Source organism: Mytilus californianus, unplaced genomic scaffold (genome assembly GCF_021869535.1).
Source record: "Mytilus californianus isolate M0D057914Y unplaced genomic scaffold, xbMytCali1.0.p SCAF_16, whole genome shotgun sequence".
Taxonomy (NCBI): Eukaryota; Metazoa; Mollusca; class Bivalvia; order Mytilida; family Mytilidae; genus Mytilus; species Mytilus californianus.
This window is the reverse complement of record NW_026262648.1, coordinates 2,002,152-2,023,470: the sequence shown is the minus strand read 5'-3', so window position 1 is coordinate 2,023,470 and position 21,319 is coordinate 2,002,152. Positions and strand designations below refer to the sequence as shown.

Genomic DNA, 21,319 nt, shown 5'->3' with positions numbered 1-21,319 from the left:
TCGACCCTAAAAAAAACAGTAATGTTACACAATGAAACAATAAAATCGATTAAATTAAGTAAAAATTCGTAAGGGTTCCGCGGAACCCAGTGTCTCGCCTACTTTTCTGTTAATCGCAGGCTCAACGAAAATAAGGTAGTAAATCAATAAAAATATTCCTCTTGATACTATCTTCTGATTGTAAGAAGCTTCTGTCCAAGTTTGGTAAAAATCCAGGAGAGTTTATGAATCTAATAAATGTTTAAAATCTTTAACTGCAGACTGAATGTAATGTTAACTGGAAGAAAACAAAATTTCCTTCTAGATACTAGCATTTGATCATAAACAAGCTTCTGTCCAAGTTTGGTTCAAATCCAAAATAGTATAAGAAAGTTATTAAAATTTTAAAAACTTTAACCACAGAGTGAATATGTTGTTTCCTGGCAGAAAATCTAAGTCCATTTAAAAGTAAAATACGGAAAAAATGGATTTATTTTTTTACAAAATTTCCTTCTAGATACTAGCATTTGATCATAAGCAAGCTTCTGTCCAAGTTTGGTACAAATCCAAAATAGTATAAGAAAGTTATTGAAATTTTAAAAACTTTAACCCCAGAGTAAATATGTTGTTTCCTGGCAGAAAATCTAAGTCCATTTAAAAGTAAAATAAGGAAAAAATGGATATACTTTTTTTACAAAATTTACTTCTAGATACTATCTTATGATCATAAACAAGCTTCTGTCCAAGTTTGGTACAAACCCAGGATAGTTTAAGAAAGTTATTAAAATTTTAAAAACTTTAACCACAGAGTGAATGTAATATTTCCCGGCAGAAAAACTAAGTCCATTTATAAGTAAAATACTGACAAAAATTGAATTTTATTTTTACAAAATTTACTTCTGGATACTATCTTAAGATCATAAACAAGCTTCTGTCCAAGTTTGGTAGAAATCCAGGATAGTTTAAGAAAGTTATTAAAATTTCAAAAACTTTAACCACAGAGTGAATATTTGTGGACGCCGACGACAACGACGACGCCGCCGACGGAATGTAGGATCGCTATGTCTCGCTTTTTCGACTAAAGTCGAAGGCTCGACAAAAATTAATCATATTCTCATGTTTTCACATTTTTATGTGCATTAGTGATGTTAAAAGTTGAGAATCAAAATTAAAAAAAAAAACGCTTCCGGATCCAGCAATATTTTTTCAAGATTTACATTATATTTCATTGTATATTATCTTAAGTTCTTTACTTTTCAATTATTAGAAATAAATTGTTCAAATAAGTTAAACATTGATTATATTTAAAAAAATGATGACTTAAAAGTGTACTGTTCTGACAACAGCCCTGCAAGACTATCCTTTTTGGTTCTCTTGTTATCATTTCTTATTAATTTATGTATATATATATGTATAAACATATTCATCCTCATTCAGAAGGTAAGTAAAATATATACATAAAGATGAAAACAATATATTTAGGTGTTTTAGACGGTATTTTAATGTGTTTGGTGGTGATCGGCAGTGTGCGGTGGTGTTCGGTGTGTCACTTTTCGTGGGTTGAGGAATATCTGCATTTTCATTGATATTTGATTTCTTCGGTTTGACAAATTCTGTATATATTCCAAAGGAAAATTCTTCATTCGTTGAACATTTAAATTCACGGGTCCTCTATATCCACGAAATACACGAAAATTGGTATCCAACGAATAATAATGAATCCACAGTAGTTTGATAGGAACTACTTGTGATAGATCATTGATATTTAATATAAAGTTGCATTACTATCATTACATATCAGTTTGATGACTATTTCAAGGCCCTGTCCCCTAAGTCATGGTCCAGCAACTTTTAATTAAATATCAATTTTCAATGTTAAGTTTTCTGCTTAAGTTAGTTTGATAGGAACTACTTGTGATAGATCATTGATATTTAATATAAAGTTGCATTACTATCCGTACATATCAGTTTGATGACTATTTTTAGGCCCTGCCCCCTAAGTCATGGTCCAGTGACTTTGAATTAATAAGCAATTTTCCATTTTTTTTTTTAAAGTTTACTGCTTTAGTTAGTTTGATAGCATCTACTTGTGATAGATCAATGATATTTTGTGTGAAGTTGCATTACTATCAGTACATATTTGTTTGATGAATATTCTGAGGCCATGGTCCAGTGACTTTGAATTAATAAGCAATTTTCAATGTTAAGTTTTCTGCTTGAGTTAGTTTGATAGGATCTACTTGTGATAGATCAATGATATTTTGTGTGAAGTTGCATTTCTATCAGTACATATCTGTTTGACGACTATTTTGAGGCCCTGCCCCCTACATGTATATCACAAAGTTGCATTACATGAAAAGAGTAACATCTAGTGTCTATCACATTTAATGGGCTGTCTGAAAATTCACATTGGTGTTCTAGCTGGAGGTTTAGCTTTTGAGTATAGATAATAAGTGTTTTCTAACAATTGTTTCTTTTGGTTTAATGCTAACCACCATCCACAGTACATACATATCCATCCTTTCGTGTGAAAGTGTTACTAGTGTTATAATTAATAATGAAGACACTTCTAACAGTTTCATTTAATTTTATTGCAAAAATAGTTAAAAATCTTGGTGTGCACAATGCAATGCTCACAATTGGCTACAACTGATTAATAATAACATAACCAATTGTAACCTCACAGTCATGTTTGCCAATCATAGTGTGATGATGTTATAGTCACTAATTCAAATTAAACTTAAACAATTAATTGGTTGGCAGATAAACAATAAAATAATTAAAATAAAACTTTCCAATTTTTAAACCGTTATAGCTATGATATTTGGTTGTACAAACTTAGAAATAATCTCAATTTTTCAACTATTTCACTTTCTGTATACAAAATTATCTACATAACTAAATAAAGCTTGACTTTAATATAATCTTTTACTGTGTTTGATTTTGTTCAAATCTAATATTACATCTAATGTGAATAAATGCTGTATATATCCCTGTAGATAGAAATTATTATGTCAATGAGAAACTAATGAGTTTCTCATTCACAGACAATAACAGTCCCATTTACTTTAAACCAAACAGGTAAATTACTAATCCTGCAATGTGATTGCAAGCACTATTATAATTTAAATGTTGTACCATGGAAATATTGTATTCCTTACTTTCAAATGTTGTTGTCAATTTCTTTAATTTACAAGATTAGTCTCCCTTTCGGAAAAGTATATCTTGTTGAATGTTTATTTTACCAAACAGTGTTAGTTTTAGATTTTTTAAGCAGAAAAAAATGTAAGTTGTATCTGCAGCAGTTCTCTGACAGTTGCCACAGGAACTCTAATTTATACATCTGTCCATGTTTGGGTATATAATATATTAAAATCCATATCCATTTGTGATTTAGGAACTATAAAATAATTTCACAGCGAAGGTAAAAATATAATTGTGCAAGGTAAAAATCAAATTCTAAGTGGGAACGAAGATAAATTTTTATCAAAGCTATACAAAATATGTGCTTAAAAGGAAAATACCAGCTACATCTATAAAGGGATTTCTAAATTATTTCCACGGTCATACAATATGACACATACATAATGGGTTATTTGTAGTAACAAAACAAACTTCTATTGTGCAACATAAAAAACATAGTAACAAAACAATAGTTAAGTATTCTAGTTGTAAAAGAAACAAAGAAAAAAATAATAACAAACAGTGAATGGTTCAATGAAATATAAATCTTTCAAGTTACCCTTCTATGATAAATGAGTGATTGCTAATATGTTAGTAATACTGAAGCAAGCTTCATGGTTATTTTTGCATTGGTCAACTACATAAGTTATAAACAGTGACACATTTTACATCTGTTTTTATTGAAGGCATGAATGGACCTATTTGTGATTTCCTATAAGGGGTTAGGCACTGACATGATACATTTAATTTTAAGTCGAGGCTTATATAAGTGAATCACATCTCAGTCAAAGCTTTTACAATTTTATAAGTGAATCAAATTTCCAGTCAAGGCTCTGATAAGTGAATCACATTATTGGTCCAGGCTTTTATAAGTGAATCACATTTATGATCAAGGCTTTTTTTTAAGTGAATCACAATTTCAGTCAAGGCTTTTATATAATAAAATGTGAATCACATTTTCTGTTAAGGCTTTTATATAATAAATGTGAATCACATTTTCTGTTAAGGCTTTTATATAATAAAATGTGAATCACATTTTCTGTCAAGGCTTTTATATAATTATTATGTGAATCACATTACAGTTAACAGCATTTACCTCTTAAAATCATATAAAAATGTTAGGATCAAATCAGGATTCAGCAAATACAAAAGTTATTAAAAGGCCAGGAGTTCTTTTTATTGTGTATTAAAGTATTACCGGTAATTATATATGGCATCAAAGAGCACTGGACTAGACAAAAATCATGAAATAGTAACAGTATAGCATCTTACAATAAGTACCAGTAAAAATAGACAGAAAATCATAACATAAGGGAATGATTGATGTCTATAATCAAAGTTTGTCAAAGACAAATACTGTGCAAGATTTGCTAAACTGACTCTACTTACTCCCAACTGTCCCATTCTTACAAAATGAAATGTCTTGCATAAAAATAGTGTTTAAAATCTTGTGTAAAAATATAAACTAGTACAAAGTATACAGTTATTCTAGATTATTTTGTAAGAATATGGAATTAGTTTATAACATGACATGAAATGGACACAATATTTTCTTCAATTCATTTAAAAGGTTCTGACATTTTTAATAACAACATTTTCATTAAAGCCATCTTTTAAAAAAAGATATTGTAATATACTACAAAATTATGGATAAATACAGATAGGTTTGTGTACTTGCTTTTAATATACAAGCAATTGAAAAATCTAATTATTTTACATTGTCTATGTATTTTTTATTTGTAATGCATTGCATTAAATAAGTGTTAATCTGTTCAAAATTATATCGGAAATAGTTTGAATTTTGAAATATTTTTTCAAATTAAGTCTATTTGAGATGTAAGATCATAAAAAAATATTGAGAAAAACATGGCTTGTTGAACAACAACTTTTAAAAATTTATAGCCTTGTCATGGAAAAAACCTGAGCGGTTATGAAATCTAAGTAAAGTTTAACATGCGAGTGGTAAACTCCTTTATAAATAAACAAAATAAGACTGTGAGAATACAGCAGTGCATATTTATAGACATCAAATATATGTAGATGATAATTAAATATATATTTTTTGTGTTGGGACTTTCTATTCTAAGTTTTTGTTTGTATAAAATGATAATGATTCAATCTGTTATTTTAAAAAAAAATAACATGCATTCAAATATCTGAGACTATATGTGTGAAGACATTTAAAAAATAATCCTGAAAAAAATCCCCTTTATGGAAAGGCACTTGTACAAAAATAACAATTTTCCAGAATAAAAAAATACAGTTATTCAATGAATTTTTGTGGTTCAAAACAATAAAAGTCATTATTACCCATATTAAAGAACTTAAATGTCACACAGCTGAATTTCAAAATAAATTCAATAATGTCAAACTATTTAAACAGACACTTATGTATATAAATGTTTAGAATGCAAAGGAAACTTCAATATAATAACAGAAAATAGAACACAAAGAGATGCAGTCTGGAAAAAAATCTACAGCAATACTGCATTTGAGACAAAAAATATCTCATATATTTTTGTGAATAGCAAAAATAACTTATTCTAATTCATTTCATAAATAACCAATACAAAGATTTAGCACCAACATTTAATCAGCATATATTTTGACAAAAATATTGGATTGAACATTATGAAAACATGTACCATTAATTGAGAGAGTATTCACAACAAGATGGATATGGTTTACATATAATTTAAAAAATTATAATTTGATAGTAAGACAAATGCCACAAATAAGAGATACCACTCCAGGGCAAGAATATAAAAATCACTCTAATGCGAAATTTAATGAAACACTCTTGGTAAGAAGATAAATAATCCAACACAAGACCAAGAGAAGTACTCCAGTGTAAGAGTAAAGCAAATACCCCTAAACAATAATAAAATGGATGAAAAAACTACTTCAGGAAAAGAATGAAATACTAACTCTAATATAAGATTAACAAAAATATTCTAAGACAAAAATAAAAGATAAAAATACTCCAGTGAAAAAGTTTAAGAAACAGTAAGAGAGCAAAAACAAAAGACATTAAAAGTTTAAACCTGAAAAAAAATTGTGTTAAAAAATACTATTTTTCTATTATATATATCAAAACAGGAATCATAATTAATTACTATTATAAAATATCATGTACAAAATAGAATATTTTAAACATATATATTAAAAATTCGGAAATCTTTGCTATGTTAATTGCGAATACTGCAATAAGATGGTTTTGAGAAAATAAAAACTTGCATTTTAAATTTTGATTGTATTGTTCGTATACAGCATTGCCTGAAATCACAATAATTAATCTCACAATTCCCTCTATTGTTCTACAATCACATTAAGAATTGCACAAAAAAAGTTATGAAATTAGGGACTACCATTTGATTTTTATGGGGAGGGGCTAGGATGAAAAATTTTGTCCTGCATTATTTTTTAGTTGAAATCACTGTCCTGCCTTTTTATTTTTCACTCTACTTGGTCCTGCCTTTTTTTATTAGTTTATCCTGCCTTTTTTTCACATAAATTATCATCCTGACTTTTTTTTTGCAAAGTTGCTCATCCTGCCTTTTTTTTTTTACTGAAAACTCCTGTCCTGCCTTTTTTTCAAATTCCATCCTCAAGGACATACAGACATAATTATAGTAGTACTGACGGAGTGCCCAAAGACATACAGACTAAGTTAAGTACTGACGGAGTGCCCAAAGACATACAGACTAAGTTAAGTACTGACGGAGTGCCCAAAGACATACAGACATAATTATCACACTTATCAATTCAATATACATGTACCGGGTACCTTACATAGAGACAGTACATTATTTTAATTTTTATATACTAAGCTTGCTTCAAACCTTTCCAGGCAGAGTTGACATCATTCATGTCTACAACTAGAGGATAGACCTTAAATTGATGAAACATTAAACATATAACATTTATGCTAAACTTTTTTGTTTGCACTTTAATCATATACATACAAAATCCATGTAAGTACAGATAAAAAATATATACCATATTACAAAAGACAAAATATCACAGATTATATGAAAGACACTTGGCATGGTTTTAAAAGTTTGCACTTTTTGCTGAGCAAATAAAAATATATAAAAAATGCAAACATATATATGTACATATACAAAATTGCTAGTACATTTAACAAAGCACATTAAACAAAGCACATTTAAACACATTTATGTCACATAGTCATTTGATCAAATGTTCAGTAGTATATGTATAAATAAACATTACAATATCCCAATATTCTTCATATATTATTTTTGTCAAGTATAAAATTGTCATTTCCACAATAAATAAAGTAGCTTTAGCTGTAAGCAATAAGACAAATTGTGATTTGTGAAAAGTCAAACTCAAAAGCAACAATTTCATTATTTCACTGTGCAGATTGTGAAACAATACCATGTAACAGTTGGTAAAGGTTTCCACAGAAGAATGCATGTGAGGCCTAAACAACTCTTAAGACAAATTTTACATCGGAACATTTGTGATTACCTATTCCTTTAAGGTATATTTTAATCAAGCAAATAGGGATTTAACAAATATAACCCTTTTAATAAAGTGTTAGCCATCCATCATATAATAGAAACATTCATATGTACTCGTCCATCATGATTTTATGTGTTTCTATTAAATTAAGGTTTAAAATGTAAGGCTACAAGTGATTTTACCAATTCCCAAATTGCTTCTTAAAAATTCTGCACTTAATCACTTGTTTTTATATTAGGGTCAAGTCTTTTCTAAGTTTGCTGTTGAATGACTGAGGTACTTTTATTAGTCCTCTACCAGCAAAGTTTGCTGTTGAATGACTGAGGTACTTTTATTAGTCCTCTACCAGCAAAGTTGGAGGTTGGTTTTAGTTTTCCTGGGTAAATCACAGTTTATTTCACTCATTTTCCCGTTATAGTGGTTAGTTCAATATTGATCCAGTTTCTAGTATATATATGTACACCTTAAAACAGGCACTCAAATGAGTTAAAAGGGTATTTAAACACTTACATACTCATTCAAGCAATAAAGACATGATAGAAGTAGATTAAAAACACTTATGACAATATAAGAGAAGCATTAGGTCCTCTTGCGCTTAAAATCCCTCCCCCCTCAGAGATTTTGAAAAGTTGGCAGGTATGATGTATCAACTCAAGTTATTAAAAGTTATGTATTCAACATTTTTGCTTAATTCAAATTCACATGAAATTTAGTCCTTGGGACTCAAGTAATGTCTTTAAACAAAACAGGTTGATTTTTATTCCAATCTATCTTTTTTTTTAATCATACCCCTTGGACTTAAGTATAACCGTTTTTCTATGGATATTACTGTAACAAGAAGGTGACACAAATTTTAGCTAGACCATCAGAATGCTTGCCACACCTGTATTTATAGCTACCACTGTTAAAACAGGGATCATCATCTTTCTATGCTACATATACAACAATAAGAAAGAAACAGAATTGTGCATTAATGAGTGATGATCTTTTGTAGTATTTTTTCACACGAGATTCTCAAGCGTTGGACATGATAGAGGGGCCTGATGGGTTATTTTCGTTCTTCGTGATCGGCGCATTTTCGCTATCGTGATCCTTTTTTCTACAGATTTTTTTTTTTTTATATTTTCGTGATCCGTGATCATGGAGAAATTTTTTTTCTGTGAATCGTAATTAACAAAAAAGTTAACTCGTGAATCGTGATGAGACCCCCCCCCCCATCAGGCCCCTCATGATAGACGTTACAAAAGAGTAGTTTGAAATACCCTCAAACATTAATCTTCCTTCAAGATGGTAGAACAATATGTACATGTACCTTCATGATAGTAAGACAATAAGTACCTTCATGATAGTAGGACAATAAGTATCTTCATGATAGTAGGACTATAAGTACCTTCATGATAGTAGGACAATAAGTACCTTCATGATAGTAGGACAATAAGTACCTTCATGATAGTAGGATAAGTACCTTCATGATAGTAGGACAATAAGTACCTTCATGATAGTAGGACAATAAGTACCTTCATGATAAGTAGGACAATAAGTACCTTCATGATAGTAGGACAATAAGTACCTTCATGATAGTAGGACAATAAGTACCTTCATGATAGTAGGACAAGATAGTAGGACAATAAGTACCTTCATGATAGTAGGACAATAAGTACATGTAATTTACATTCATTTAAAAAATAAAGGAATGTACAAACTATAGTATTTAAAAACAGTGTAAATATGGCTTGATCTTGTTGCATTTCTTTTTGTAACTTGTGCATTGATTGAACAATGAATGCCAAGTAAATGAGATCATGAGTTCCTGATTTATCTATGGGTTTTGCTTTAGTCCTTTTCAGGTACTGGAAACCTCAAGCTGGTCTTTCTCGTGCAATGATTGGACCCGAAACAGTATATTCATTTTCACCAGATATGATACTATCGTATGTATCCCCTGTTTGTCCTAGAAGAAGAAAATATACAAAAATTATCTAGTTGTAATTCTTAATCTGAATCAAGTCACAATATATAGAGATACATGTATCAACATTTTAAAATTGCAATATCATTTGCAATAAAAGACTGGCATGTTTTAAATACTTATATTTAAGCCAAAATAATTTTTTAAGAAGGAGATAAAATGTAGATTTTTTTCAAGTGTTGTTCTTTAATCTATTTTTTATAAAATCAACTATGTGACTTATGGTCCATAACTTTGATGTACAATACAGGAAGATTGCAATAGTAGTGAAAAATCGCTGATTTAATTACCACATAGCTATTAGAGATACTTGCCAAAATAGGTATACAATGAAAATGAAAGAATGAAAGGGAACTCTGTTTTCCTTTATATATTTGTGATGCATATCAATGATTGTGCCACGATATCCACATTTGGACCTAAATATACGTGGGAAATTATGTGGGTACGAAGATCAGTTACCCTTTCTTATGAAACTAACCACTTGAAAGAAATTTCGAATTGATCTAAACATCAATGTTATATCTATTAGCAATAAAATGCTCCGCGGGGGCGCAGCTTGATACGACCGCAGAGGTTGAACCCTGAACAGTTGGGGCAAGTATGGACACAACATTCAAGCTTGATACAGCACTGAATTTGGATTGTAATTAAATATTTGACACAGCATAGGTTTCTTACACAGAATGAAAGTGGTCTAAGAACTTAAAAATTTTTAATTTACCTATTCAAACCATATCATTAATATTTGCTTTTATATATAAATCAGAAATAACCAATTTAAAATGGAAAATTTTAAATAAAAAAAAGGAAACCCCCCCCCCCCCCCCCCAACTTTTTGAACCCCCTTATGATTCATCCCAGCTTTCCCTTTGTGGTATGGTATCTTGCAGTACAATTTCAGAGAGATCCATACACTTAAACACAAGTTATTGTCTGGAAACTAGAAAAATGCTTGTTTTTTGGCCCCAAATTCCTAAACGTTTAGGGCAATTACCCCCAAACTCAAACCCAGCTTTCCCTTTGTGATATGGAACCTTGCAGTACAATTTCATACAGATCCATACACTTACACACAAGTTATTGTCCTGAAACTAGAAAAATACTTGTTTTTTTGCCCTTTTATGGCCCCTAATTACTAAAATTTTGAGGGAATTACCCCCTAAATCAATCCCAGCCTTCCCTTTGTGGTATGGTACCTTGCAGTACAATTTCAGAGAGATCCATACACTTAAACACAAGTTATTGTCTGAAACTAGAAAAATGCTTATTTTTGGCCCCTTTTTGGCCCCTTATTCCTAAACTTTTTGGGGAATTACCCCCAAACTCAATTCCAGCTTTCCCTTTGTGATATGGAACCTAGCAGTACAATTTCAGAGAGATCCATACACTTAAACACAAGTTATTGTCTGGAAACTAGAAAAATGCTTGTTTTTTGCCCCTTTTTGGCCCCTAATTCCTAAATTTGGAGGCAATTACCCCCAAAATCAATCCCAGCATTCCCTTTGTGATATAGAACATTGTGATACAATGTCAGAGAGATCCATACACTTACACACAAGTTATTGTCATGAAACTAGAATAATGCTTGTTTTTTGCCCCTTTTTGGCCCCTTATTCCTAAAATTTGGAGGCAATTACCCCCAAATCAATCCCAGCATTCCCTTTTTGATATAAAACCTTGTGATACAATGTCAGAGAGATCCATACACTTACACACAAGTTATTGTCATGAAACTAGAAAAATGCTTGTTTTTTGCCCCCTTTTGGCCCCTAATTCCTAAAATTTGGAGGCAATTACCCCCAAAATCAATCCCAGCATTCCCTTTGTGATATGGAACCTTGTGGTACAATGTCAGAGAGATCCATACAATTACACGCAAGTTATGTCTGGAAGTTACAAAAATGCTTATTTTTGGCCCCATTTTGGCCCCTAATTCCTTAACTGTTGGTACCATAACCCCCAAAATCAATCCCCACCTTCCTTTTGTGGTATTGAACCTTATGATAAAATTTCATTGAGATCCATCTACTTAAACTAAAGTTAGAGTGCGAAAACTAATGTGTCATTACAACGATGACGACGACAACGATGACGACGACGACAACGATGCCAACGTCAAACCAATATACAACCACAAAATTTTTTTTGCGGTCGTATAAAAATAGAAGGAGACATGTCAAATGAACAAAACACATCTTCCTTCTGACTGTAAATTCAGGTCTTCTTTCTTTGCTAAATTTGAACTTATCTTGAATTTAAGTTACTTGAAATCGGCATTTTACACTATGTTGAGAAGGGTGTAGAATTCAATATTTAAATTTCAAAACCTTTTTTAAAAATTATTTGACTCAAATTTGTTGTCTAATGCAAGCTTTAATATTTCTTGGTCTAAAAACAGTTAGTTTTCCCAAGTCAACATGGTCAATGAGGTCACGTCCTTACAACTGTATCTTGTAACAAAAGGTCCAAGAATCAGAAAACTCAGCATTTCCTTTCCTAAATTGGACTAAACAAAACAAAGTTTTAGAAATAAAATAAAATAAATTGTCAATATCAGTATGGCGTATTTATGAATATATCTGTGCTTGCATTTAATACCAGATTACAGTAAGTCGTAACTGACTGTAACAGCTGTCTTGAATAAATAAACTAGCTCATACATTCCTCTTATGGTTTCAGTAATCATATAGTTCAGTTACAGAAATAGAAGTAAACTTACCAAGGTGCTTCCTAAGAAATCCTAGTGTAGCTTTATTTGAGACATCTATGGCAATTTTTGGAGATAATGTGTGTCGAACATCCATAAACATACCAAGAGGTTTTTTTACTAAAAATTGAAAGTCAGTAACACTCTGATGGCATGTTCCTCTGCAAGAGAAAAGATATTGTTATTTTGGAAATTAAAAGATTTACAAATTCAGACATAACAAAATTCAACTGCTGTTTAAGAGCATGAATAATTTGATAAGGGTTTTTATCATATCATTATCCTTTAATGATTACTGCATGCAGAAAAAAACATGAGGAAAAAGTTTTCTTTAAAGTTGTGCATGTTACGTTTGAAATGCTGAAACTAAATATAATAGAACAATTTCTTAGTGAGTCTCAAACAATTCTGATCACAAAAGTTTTAGGTTTGACCATTTCCTTGCTATTAGGACCTTGCTAAGTTTAGTGAATTATGATTGTGAGATAGAATGTTGAATTGATACTTAGGTTTCAGATTTCTTTTTCTCAAAAATGTGCTATATCCTGTTTTAGACGTTTTGACATTTTATTTTTTTTTTAAATCTCTACACAGTTCAACTTAACATTATAAATTTCCAGACCAAATATCAAATCATATAACAATACTACCCAGTCTACAAATAGAAAATAACTATCCAAAGCCTTATAATGTTAATTAACTCTCTTACTTAATTGTTATCATAGGTCTCTGAACCTTGGGATCTTCTTGGAGCCGTTGCATTTGATCCACATTTTCCTGCCATTGAAACGTCTCCATATTAATCATCAGTACAGGCTGCGTAATGTTTTTATACATTTCTTCATCAAGAGGATGCATCCACCCATCCATCATAACTCCAACTCTGAAAAGTTTATATTATTATTAAGCTGCATTATAACAGAATTAATGATTGTAGATTTGATATTATAAACGTGCGCTGTGAAATCATATTTTCCAATTTTAAATAAAAAAAAATATATTAGCTTGTCCACATTAGGCTACTGTGGATTCATTAATCAATTTTTGTGGATTGAGGAAAACTTACATTTTCATGTACAAATGTATATTTAATTTCATGGTCTGTCTGCATACAAACCCAGACAAAATTTGCAATTCTTGGAACATTCAAGTTCATTGTTCACCTGTTCCTATGAAATCCACAAAGATTGGTATCCAACGAATAACAATGAATCCACAGTATCTTCATCATGTATTTGTTGTTGTTTGTCTTTGTTTTACATTTATTTTCCAGGACGAGTCAGTTGTTGGTTATACATGTTATACATGTTATACATGTTATCTGTTGCACAGTCAAATATTTTTGGTAATTCCTGTTACTTTGTATATTAATTCATCAGCTTCAAAGCTTTTTTGAGCCCAAAAATAGCAAATAAGATTAAATCAAATTATGTATTGTCTGAAACATATGTCATATATAGTCTTGTGGTTCAATATACTGTAGTCATTTTGTTACTAAATACATGTATATATAGTGTAGAGATTGTTTTTGCTGCTAAAAACAAACACACTGTCATTGCTGCTTTGTGACTGTGACAATTATTGGAAAGACTTTGTTATTAAAAAACACAAATTGTCACGACTTTGTTATTAAAAAACACAAATTGTCACGACTTTGTTATTAAAAAACACAAATTGTCACGACTTTGTTATTAAAAAACACAAATTGTAATGACTTTGTTATTAAAAAACACAAAGTGTCACGACTTTGTTATTAAAAAACACAAAGTGTCATTGTTGTAATTTCTTTGTTGTAAAAATAAACACACAGTAATTGCTGTCAGTTTATATCAGACAATCTCAATACACACTGTATCTGCTAGAAAGACTTCACACTATAGTTGATCTTAAAAATACATAACTGTCATTGGTGGCTGGACTATTTTGTTAAAACACATACCCTGTCATTGTAATTTTAAATACATTATTTTCTTAGAATATACACTATCATTGATGCCATGATTTCTTTGTTTGTAAAAATATCAATTTTATTTCATTTTTTGTGAATTATAAGGACATCATTCGTAAATATAGCTCAACATGCAGACTTCTTATACGTTCAGGTATTTCACATCCAATTTTTTATGGAAATATTCTTTATAAAGCACAAAAATGTCAGTATTCACCTCTGAAGCTAACAAAACTAAATATAATAGAACAATTTCTTAGTGAGTCTCAAACAATTCTGATCACAAAAGTTTTAGGTTTGACCATTTCCTTGCTATTAGGACCTTGCTAAGTTTAGTGAATTATGATTGTGAGATAGAATGTTGAATTGATACTTAGGTTTCAGATTTCTTTTTCTCAAAAATGTGCTATATCCTGTTTTAGACGTTTTGACATTTTATTTTTTTAAATCTCTACACAGTTCAACTTAACATTATAAATTTCCAGACCAAATATCAAATCATATAACAATACTACCCAGTCTACAAATAGAAAATAACTATCCAAAGCCTTATAATGTTAATTAACTCTCTTACTTAATTGTTATCATAGGTCTCTGAACCTTTAAATAGACTTATCAAGAAGGGATATAGTTACGATACTGTTGTCAGGTCATTAAAGATTGCATATTTTGGCGTTAATATTGATTCACTTATAGGGTCTTTGCATCTGCACTAAACACATTTATTTAACAAGAGTGCACACGCTGAAATGTCTCGCCTTCTTTACTAATCATTGATATTATGTTGATAGTCCTAAATATAAAGCTTTATTACAACTGTCACATAAACTTAACATTAACCAAGTAAACTAAACATTGATCAATGAACCATGAAAATGAGGTCAAGGTCAGATGAACCATGCTAGGCAGGCATGTACAGCTAACAATTCTTCCATACAACAAATATAGTTGACCTATTGCTTATAGTTTAAGAAAAACAGACGAAAACACAAAAACTTAACACTGGGCAATGAACCTTGAAAATGAGGTCAAGGTCAAATAAAACCTGCGTGACTGACATATAGATCATAAAATATTTCCATACACCAAATATAGTTGAGCTATTGCATATAGTATAAGAAAAAAAGACCAAAACTCAAAAACTTAACTTTGACCACTGAACCATGAAAATGAGGTCAAGGTAAGATGACACCTGCCAGCTAGACATGTACACCTTACAATCATTCCATACACCAAATATAGCTGACCTATTGCATGCAGTATTAGAAAGAAAGACCAAAACTCAAAAACTTAACTATGACCACTGAACCATGAAAATGAGGTCAAGGTCAGATGACACCTGCCAGCTAGACATGTACACCTTACAATCATTCCATACACCAAATATAGTAGACCTATTGCATACAGTATAAGAAAAACAGACCAAAACACAAAAACTTAACTATAACCACTGAACCATGAAAATGAGGTCAAGGTCAGATGACACCTGCCAGTTGGACATGTACACCTTACAGTCCTTCCATACACCGAATATACTAGACCTATTGCTTATAGTATCTGAGATATGGACTTGACCACGAAAACTTAACCTTGTTCACTGATCCATGAAATGAGGTTGAGGTCAAGTGAAAACTGTCTGACGGGCATGAGGACCTTGCAAGGTACGCACATACCAAATATAGTTATCCTATTACTTATAATAAGAGAGAATTTAACATTACAAAAAATCTGAACTTTTTTTTCAAGTAGTCACTGAACCATGAAAATGAGGTCAAGGACATTGGACATGTGACTGACGGAAACTTCGTAACATGAGGCATCCATATACAAAGTATGAAGCATCCAGGTCTTCCATCTTCTAAAATATAAAGCTTTTAAGAAGTTAGCTAACGCCGCCGCCGCCGGATCGCTATCCCAATGTCGAGCTTTCTGCGACAAAAGTCGCAGGCTCGACAAAAACCAGTTGTTGGCATGACACGGGTTATATTCTTCTCATATATGTTATGATGGTATGATACTAAACCCCTAACGGGAAGGATTGTGCCTGATATTCATATGATGAAGATATAATCTTTCAATCAGTTTAATTGAAGTCTGGAGCTGGCATGTCAGTTAACTGCTAGTAGTCTGTTGTTATTTATGTATTATTGTCATTTTGTTTATTTTCTTTGGTTACATCTTCTGACATCAGACTCGGACTTCTCTTGAACTGAATTTTAATGTGCGTATTGTTATGCGTTTACTTTTCTACATTGGCTAGAGGTATAGGGGGAGGGTTGAGATCTCATAAACATGTTTAACCCCGATGCATTTTTGCGCCTGTCCCAAGTCAGGAGCCTCTAGCCTTTGTTAGTCTTGTATTATTTTTAGTTTTAGTTTCTTGTGTACAATTTGGAGTTTAGTATGGCGTTCATTATCACTGAACTAGTATATATATTTGTTTAGGGGCCAGCTGAAGGACGCCTCCGGGTGCGGGAATTTCTCGCTGCATTGAAGACCTGTTGGTGACCTTCTGCTGTTGTCTGTTCTATGGTCGGGTTGTTGTCTCTTTGACACATTCCCCTCATTTCCATTCTCAAATTTATACTATAATTACCAAGTAAGAATAAAACTTTTTATTAAAAGTTGTTCCTTAAATGTACAATGTGGATTTATAATAATTTAAAGAGTTTTAGCTGGCATTGGCTAACCAATTAAAAAGTGTTCAGCAAAACTGTACAAAACCATGGCATCAAGTATGCACAAAAATACAATGTTTCCTCTTTCTTGATTAATCTTAATTTGTTGTGTCATTGTTCTCCTCTTATATTAGATGCGTTTCCCTCAGTTTTAGTTTGTAACCCGGATTTGTTTTTATCTCTATCGATTTATGAGTTTTGAACAGCGGTATACTACTGTTGCCTTTATTTACATTAAAATACATTAAAATATTGTTTCTATATTAGATAGTTTTCCATTTACATAATAATAGTAAGATATATTTCCCTTTGTAATCATGTTGGAGGGCATCTTGTGCTAAATTCTTCATAAATCAGCCTAATTCAACTTATACCGACAGACTTTTACATTGTGTCATAGGTCAAATTTATTTGTTCAGTGTATGTTCAATGGTGTTAATATGTCCTTTGATTGAGTTAAGCTATTTCAGTTGATATTTTATAGTGTGTCTTTCTATGTTGTGATGTTACACTATTGTTTCAGAAAAAGGGTGAAGGTTTGGTACCATTAAAACGTTTAAACCCGCTGCATTTGTTTGCACCTGTCCTAAGTCAGGAATCTGATGTTCAGTAGTTGTCGTTTGTTGATGTGGTTCATAAGTGTTTCTCGTTTCTCGTTTTTTATATAGATTAGACCGTTGGTTTTCCCGTTTGAATGGTTTTACATTAGTAATTTTTTGGGGCCCTTTATAGCTTACTGTTCGGTGTGAGCCAAGGCTCCGTGTTGAAGACCGTACTGTGACCTATAATGGTTTACTTTTATAAATTTTGACTTGGATGGAGAGTTGTCTCATTGGCACTCATACCACATCTTCTTATATCTATTTACTGCAGGGTTTGTTGCTCGTGCTGTTTGGATGCAGTAGAATGTGTCCCCGTGCTTGTGGTGTATGCCCTTATATTTTTTAATTATGGGTTGTTTGCCTGTGAGAGAGCTTTCACATGTTTATATCTTTGTTCTTAATTATCAATTATATATTATGGTGTTTGGATGTATAAATACTCATCCACGCCTGCTATTTTTATTATTGCCCCCTGCTATGGTTTTACTAAGATTTCTTACAATCTCTGTTTTTGCCCTGTGTTTGTTATATGTCAGTATTGTAATACTTAAGTCTTTAAGTCGGGCCCTTTATACCAGTTTTAGTAAGATTTCTTTTACTGCTTTGCCTATTATTTCCTATTCCGTAATTGTGATCCTTATTCATTGTTACAACCTCCGGTCTTTTTTATTTTTCCTATACCCCTATTTAATTATCATGATTTTACGCAATGGAAAGAAAATTATTAACAACACAACTTCTAGGATATCCACGTGCTTAAACAAACGTATTTGTAATGACTCTACAGCCAGATTGTTTAACAAAAATGCGCGTGGATATCCACAAATTTTCCCGTGCAATGCCAAAAAGTGACTAACCTGTTTTAGATTAACTTCACAAAATACTGTACGGTCAACAGTGAACGGGAGAGCTTTTTCGCTCTCCTTTTCCTGTGACATTACCTGAAAAACTCAAAACCTTATATATGTGGTAACTTGAACCCAACCTAAGTGTGGTATTCAATATGTGGGACAGACGGGACGAGCGTATTACAAAAGAAATCAAGAACACCTTTACCGCTTTCGTAGACCTAAAAAATTCAAAAGTTTGATATATCAACATTTAGATAAGCATAATCACAATCTAAAATTTATTAAATTCCAACCACTTGAAACCATTCAGAAACAACCAGGAGAATCACACAAGCAATTTGAAAAATCATGTGAAGTTCGCGAATTATTTTGGATAAAAAGACTTCAAACAGCTTATCCTCTCGGTCTTAATGACAAAATATTAGGACAGGGGAACATAACTAAAACTTCAATGGATGTCATTAATATTGTCGATAAACGACTTAGAAATAAAAGGTCTCATGGCGAACGCAAAAACCGTAATCAACGTATTAAACATCGTATAAATTATACACTTGCTGATCTGTTATCTATAATAAAAAATAATGGCAGACATCAAGTATTATGCAAACTGGGTCAGATACCAATAATTAAATTATATGCTATTTTTCTGGAGTGTGATACAATTTCTTTTTTTAGCCCAATGTATGAATACACCCGTATTATTACAGCCTTTTGTCATCATAGGCTATTTCCTAGTATCGATAAACCTGAAAATCATAAACGGCATTTTCTTAAATTAAAATATATAAATAGAGGTATTGATTTTATTAACTTATCTAGTATATTCAATGACTCTACCATCCAAAGCCAAATACCTTGATAATATATTATTATTAGAACCACCTATTATTTTGTATTCTTATAAAAAAACCAGCAGAAGTTTGATTTTTAATTATACGTCAGTTACATCAGACGTCAATATAGAAAATAATGTTCCTTCCACTTGAGATTGTGAAACATCTAGTTTTAGATATGTTCCCTATGGTCATGTCCTTACAGGAGACCTCAACATCGTCGAAGACCGTGAGGTCATAACTGTTCTTAAGAAAGGACTGAAATATCGTCCTCCATCTAAAATAGATTGGAAACAGTGTCGTCAGATCATTAAAGACGCTCTGTCTGTCTACTGTAAAAATTGGTGTAAACGTGAAAAATCTGATAATAAATCTCTAGACAGTTATTTGAATAAATTTATGAATACTGTTAATATTCGTATATCTCATTTTGAAAACAATTCTGAAATTAGTAATAGGGTCCATGAAATTCCCATTTCCAGAATAAAAAATAAACTCCAAGTACTCGCAAAGCGGTTTGTGTTCGTACCAGCAGACAAAGCAGCAAATAATGTAGTGGTGGTGTGACGCATATACTACATGGAAGTTCTCCAAAACGAAATTACAAATTCATCTACATTCAGGTCCGTACGCTCCACAGAGAGTCAAATTGTAAACAAGCATATCACTGCCACTACCCAGCTTAAGGCCTCTTCCGAACATTTGAAAGTCCCTACTATGTACTGGTTACCTAAATTGCACAAAAAACCATTTAAATTCCGTTTCATCTCCGCATCTAGTAAGTGTTCTACTACTAATCTATCAGTGCTTCTAACTACCTCCCTTACTACTATCAAAGAACTTGTTATTAACTTTTGTAATAAAGCTTATGAAAATAATGGTATTAATTATTTTTGGAGTGTTAAAAATTCTTTAGAGGTTTTAGATAAAATACATGCTTTTGATGGTCCTTTTAATTCTGTTGACAGTTATGATTTTTCTACTCTCTATACTACACTTCCACACAATCTTATCAAGAAAAAGTTTTCATATTTAATTAAATGGTCTTTTGAAAAATCTCGTTACAAATTTATTTGCTGTAACTCGTTTAAAGCCTTTTTCTGTAACGAAAAAGGAAAGTATGCTAGATTCACTTACTGGAAATGTGAAGCTTTAAATTTTCTCCTGGACAACATATATGTACGTTTCGGCGATAGAATGTATTGACAGGTAGTAGGTATTCCTATGGGCACTAACTGCGCCCCTTTAATAGCAGATTTATTCCTGTATTGCTATGAATCTCAGTTTATGACCAAACTCAGTAAAGACACGTCATTGTTACATTTGGTTGATACATTCAACAATACCTTCCGTTATCTAGATGATATTTTTTCGTTAAATAATCCAGAGTTCTCTAAATATACTACCGAAATTTACCCAATAGAACTTACTTTAACTAAATCTAACATAAACAGCAGTAGTTGTCCTTTTCTGGATTTGGACATTTCAATCTCTAAAGGAAAACTCCATACGAAAATTTACGACAAAAGAGACGATTTTTCATTCCCTATTGTTAATTTTCCTTTTTTAGACGGCGATGTTCCTTTGGCTCCATCATACGGTGTATATATATCCCAACTCGTTCGTGATGCCTGTGTGTGTAGTGATGTCATAGATTTTAACGAACGTAATCAATGCATCACTGGTAAATTATTAAATCAAGGATTTCGTTACCATAAATTACGTAAAACTTTTGCTAAGTTCTTTCATAGATACAAAGATTTGATTAGTAAATTTGGCTGTACTTGTAGAAAACTGATTAAAAACGGTATTTCACATCCTAAATTTTACGGTAATATTGTACTTAAAGCGCGGAAATCACTATGTGATCCGTGTAAACTCATCGAACCTTTAAACAGGCTCATTAGTAAAGGTTATCTTACCAATGTTGTAATTAGATCTTTGAATATAGTTTACATTGGCACTAATATCGATTTTGTCATCAGCAAATTAAAACATAACTAAATTTGTATTTTTTTCAAGTGGAATGTATAAAGACACACCCACGTTCGTTTAGATCTATAAAGAGATTA

At 31.5% G+C, this 21,319-nt stretch overlaps 1 protein-coding gene across 18 annotated transcripts in view; it reads right to left on the bottom strand.

Annotated features, from left to right (window-relative positions):
• Nucleotides 1-2,546: 2,546 nt before the first annotated feature.
• Nucleotides 2,547-21,319, bottom strand: part of LOC127726060 (platelet-activating factor acetylhydrolase-like) — a 36,094-nt gene continuing 17,321 nt past the window's right edge. Inside the window, exons 7-11 of one of the 18 annotated variants that reach the window (XR_007993307.1) lie at nucleotides 13,042-13,215; nucleotides 12,345-12,493; nucleotides 9,198-9,604; nucleotides 9,070-9,095; nucleotides 2,547-9,017 (exon numbers count right to left, since the gene is read on the bottom strand). Coding sequence is in view for 1 of the 18 variants with exons in the window: in XM_052233400.1 (XP_052089360.1) it covers nucleotides 9,513-9,604; nucleotides 12,345-12,493; nucleotides 13,042-13,215 (415 nt within the window). In the remaining 17 variants the exon portion in view is untranslated. Of the gene's footprint in view, nucleotides 9,605-12,344; nucleotides 12,494-13,041; nucleotides 13,216-21,319 lie in introns of all 18 variants that reach the window. The other 17 variants (XR_007993298.1, XR_007993296.1, XR_007993302.1 and 14 more) reach the window with 17 other exon arrangements.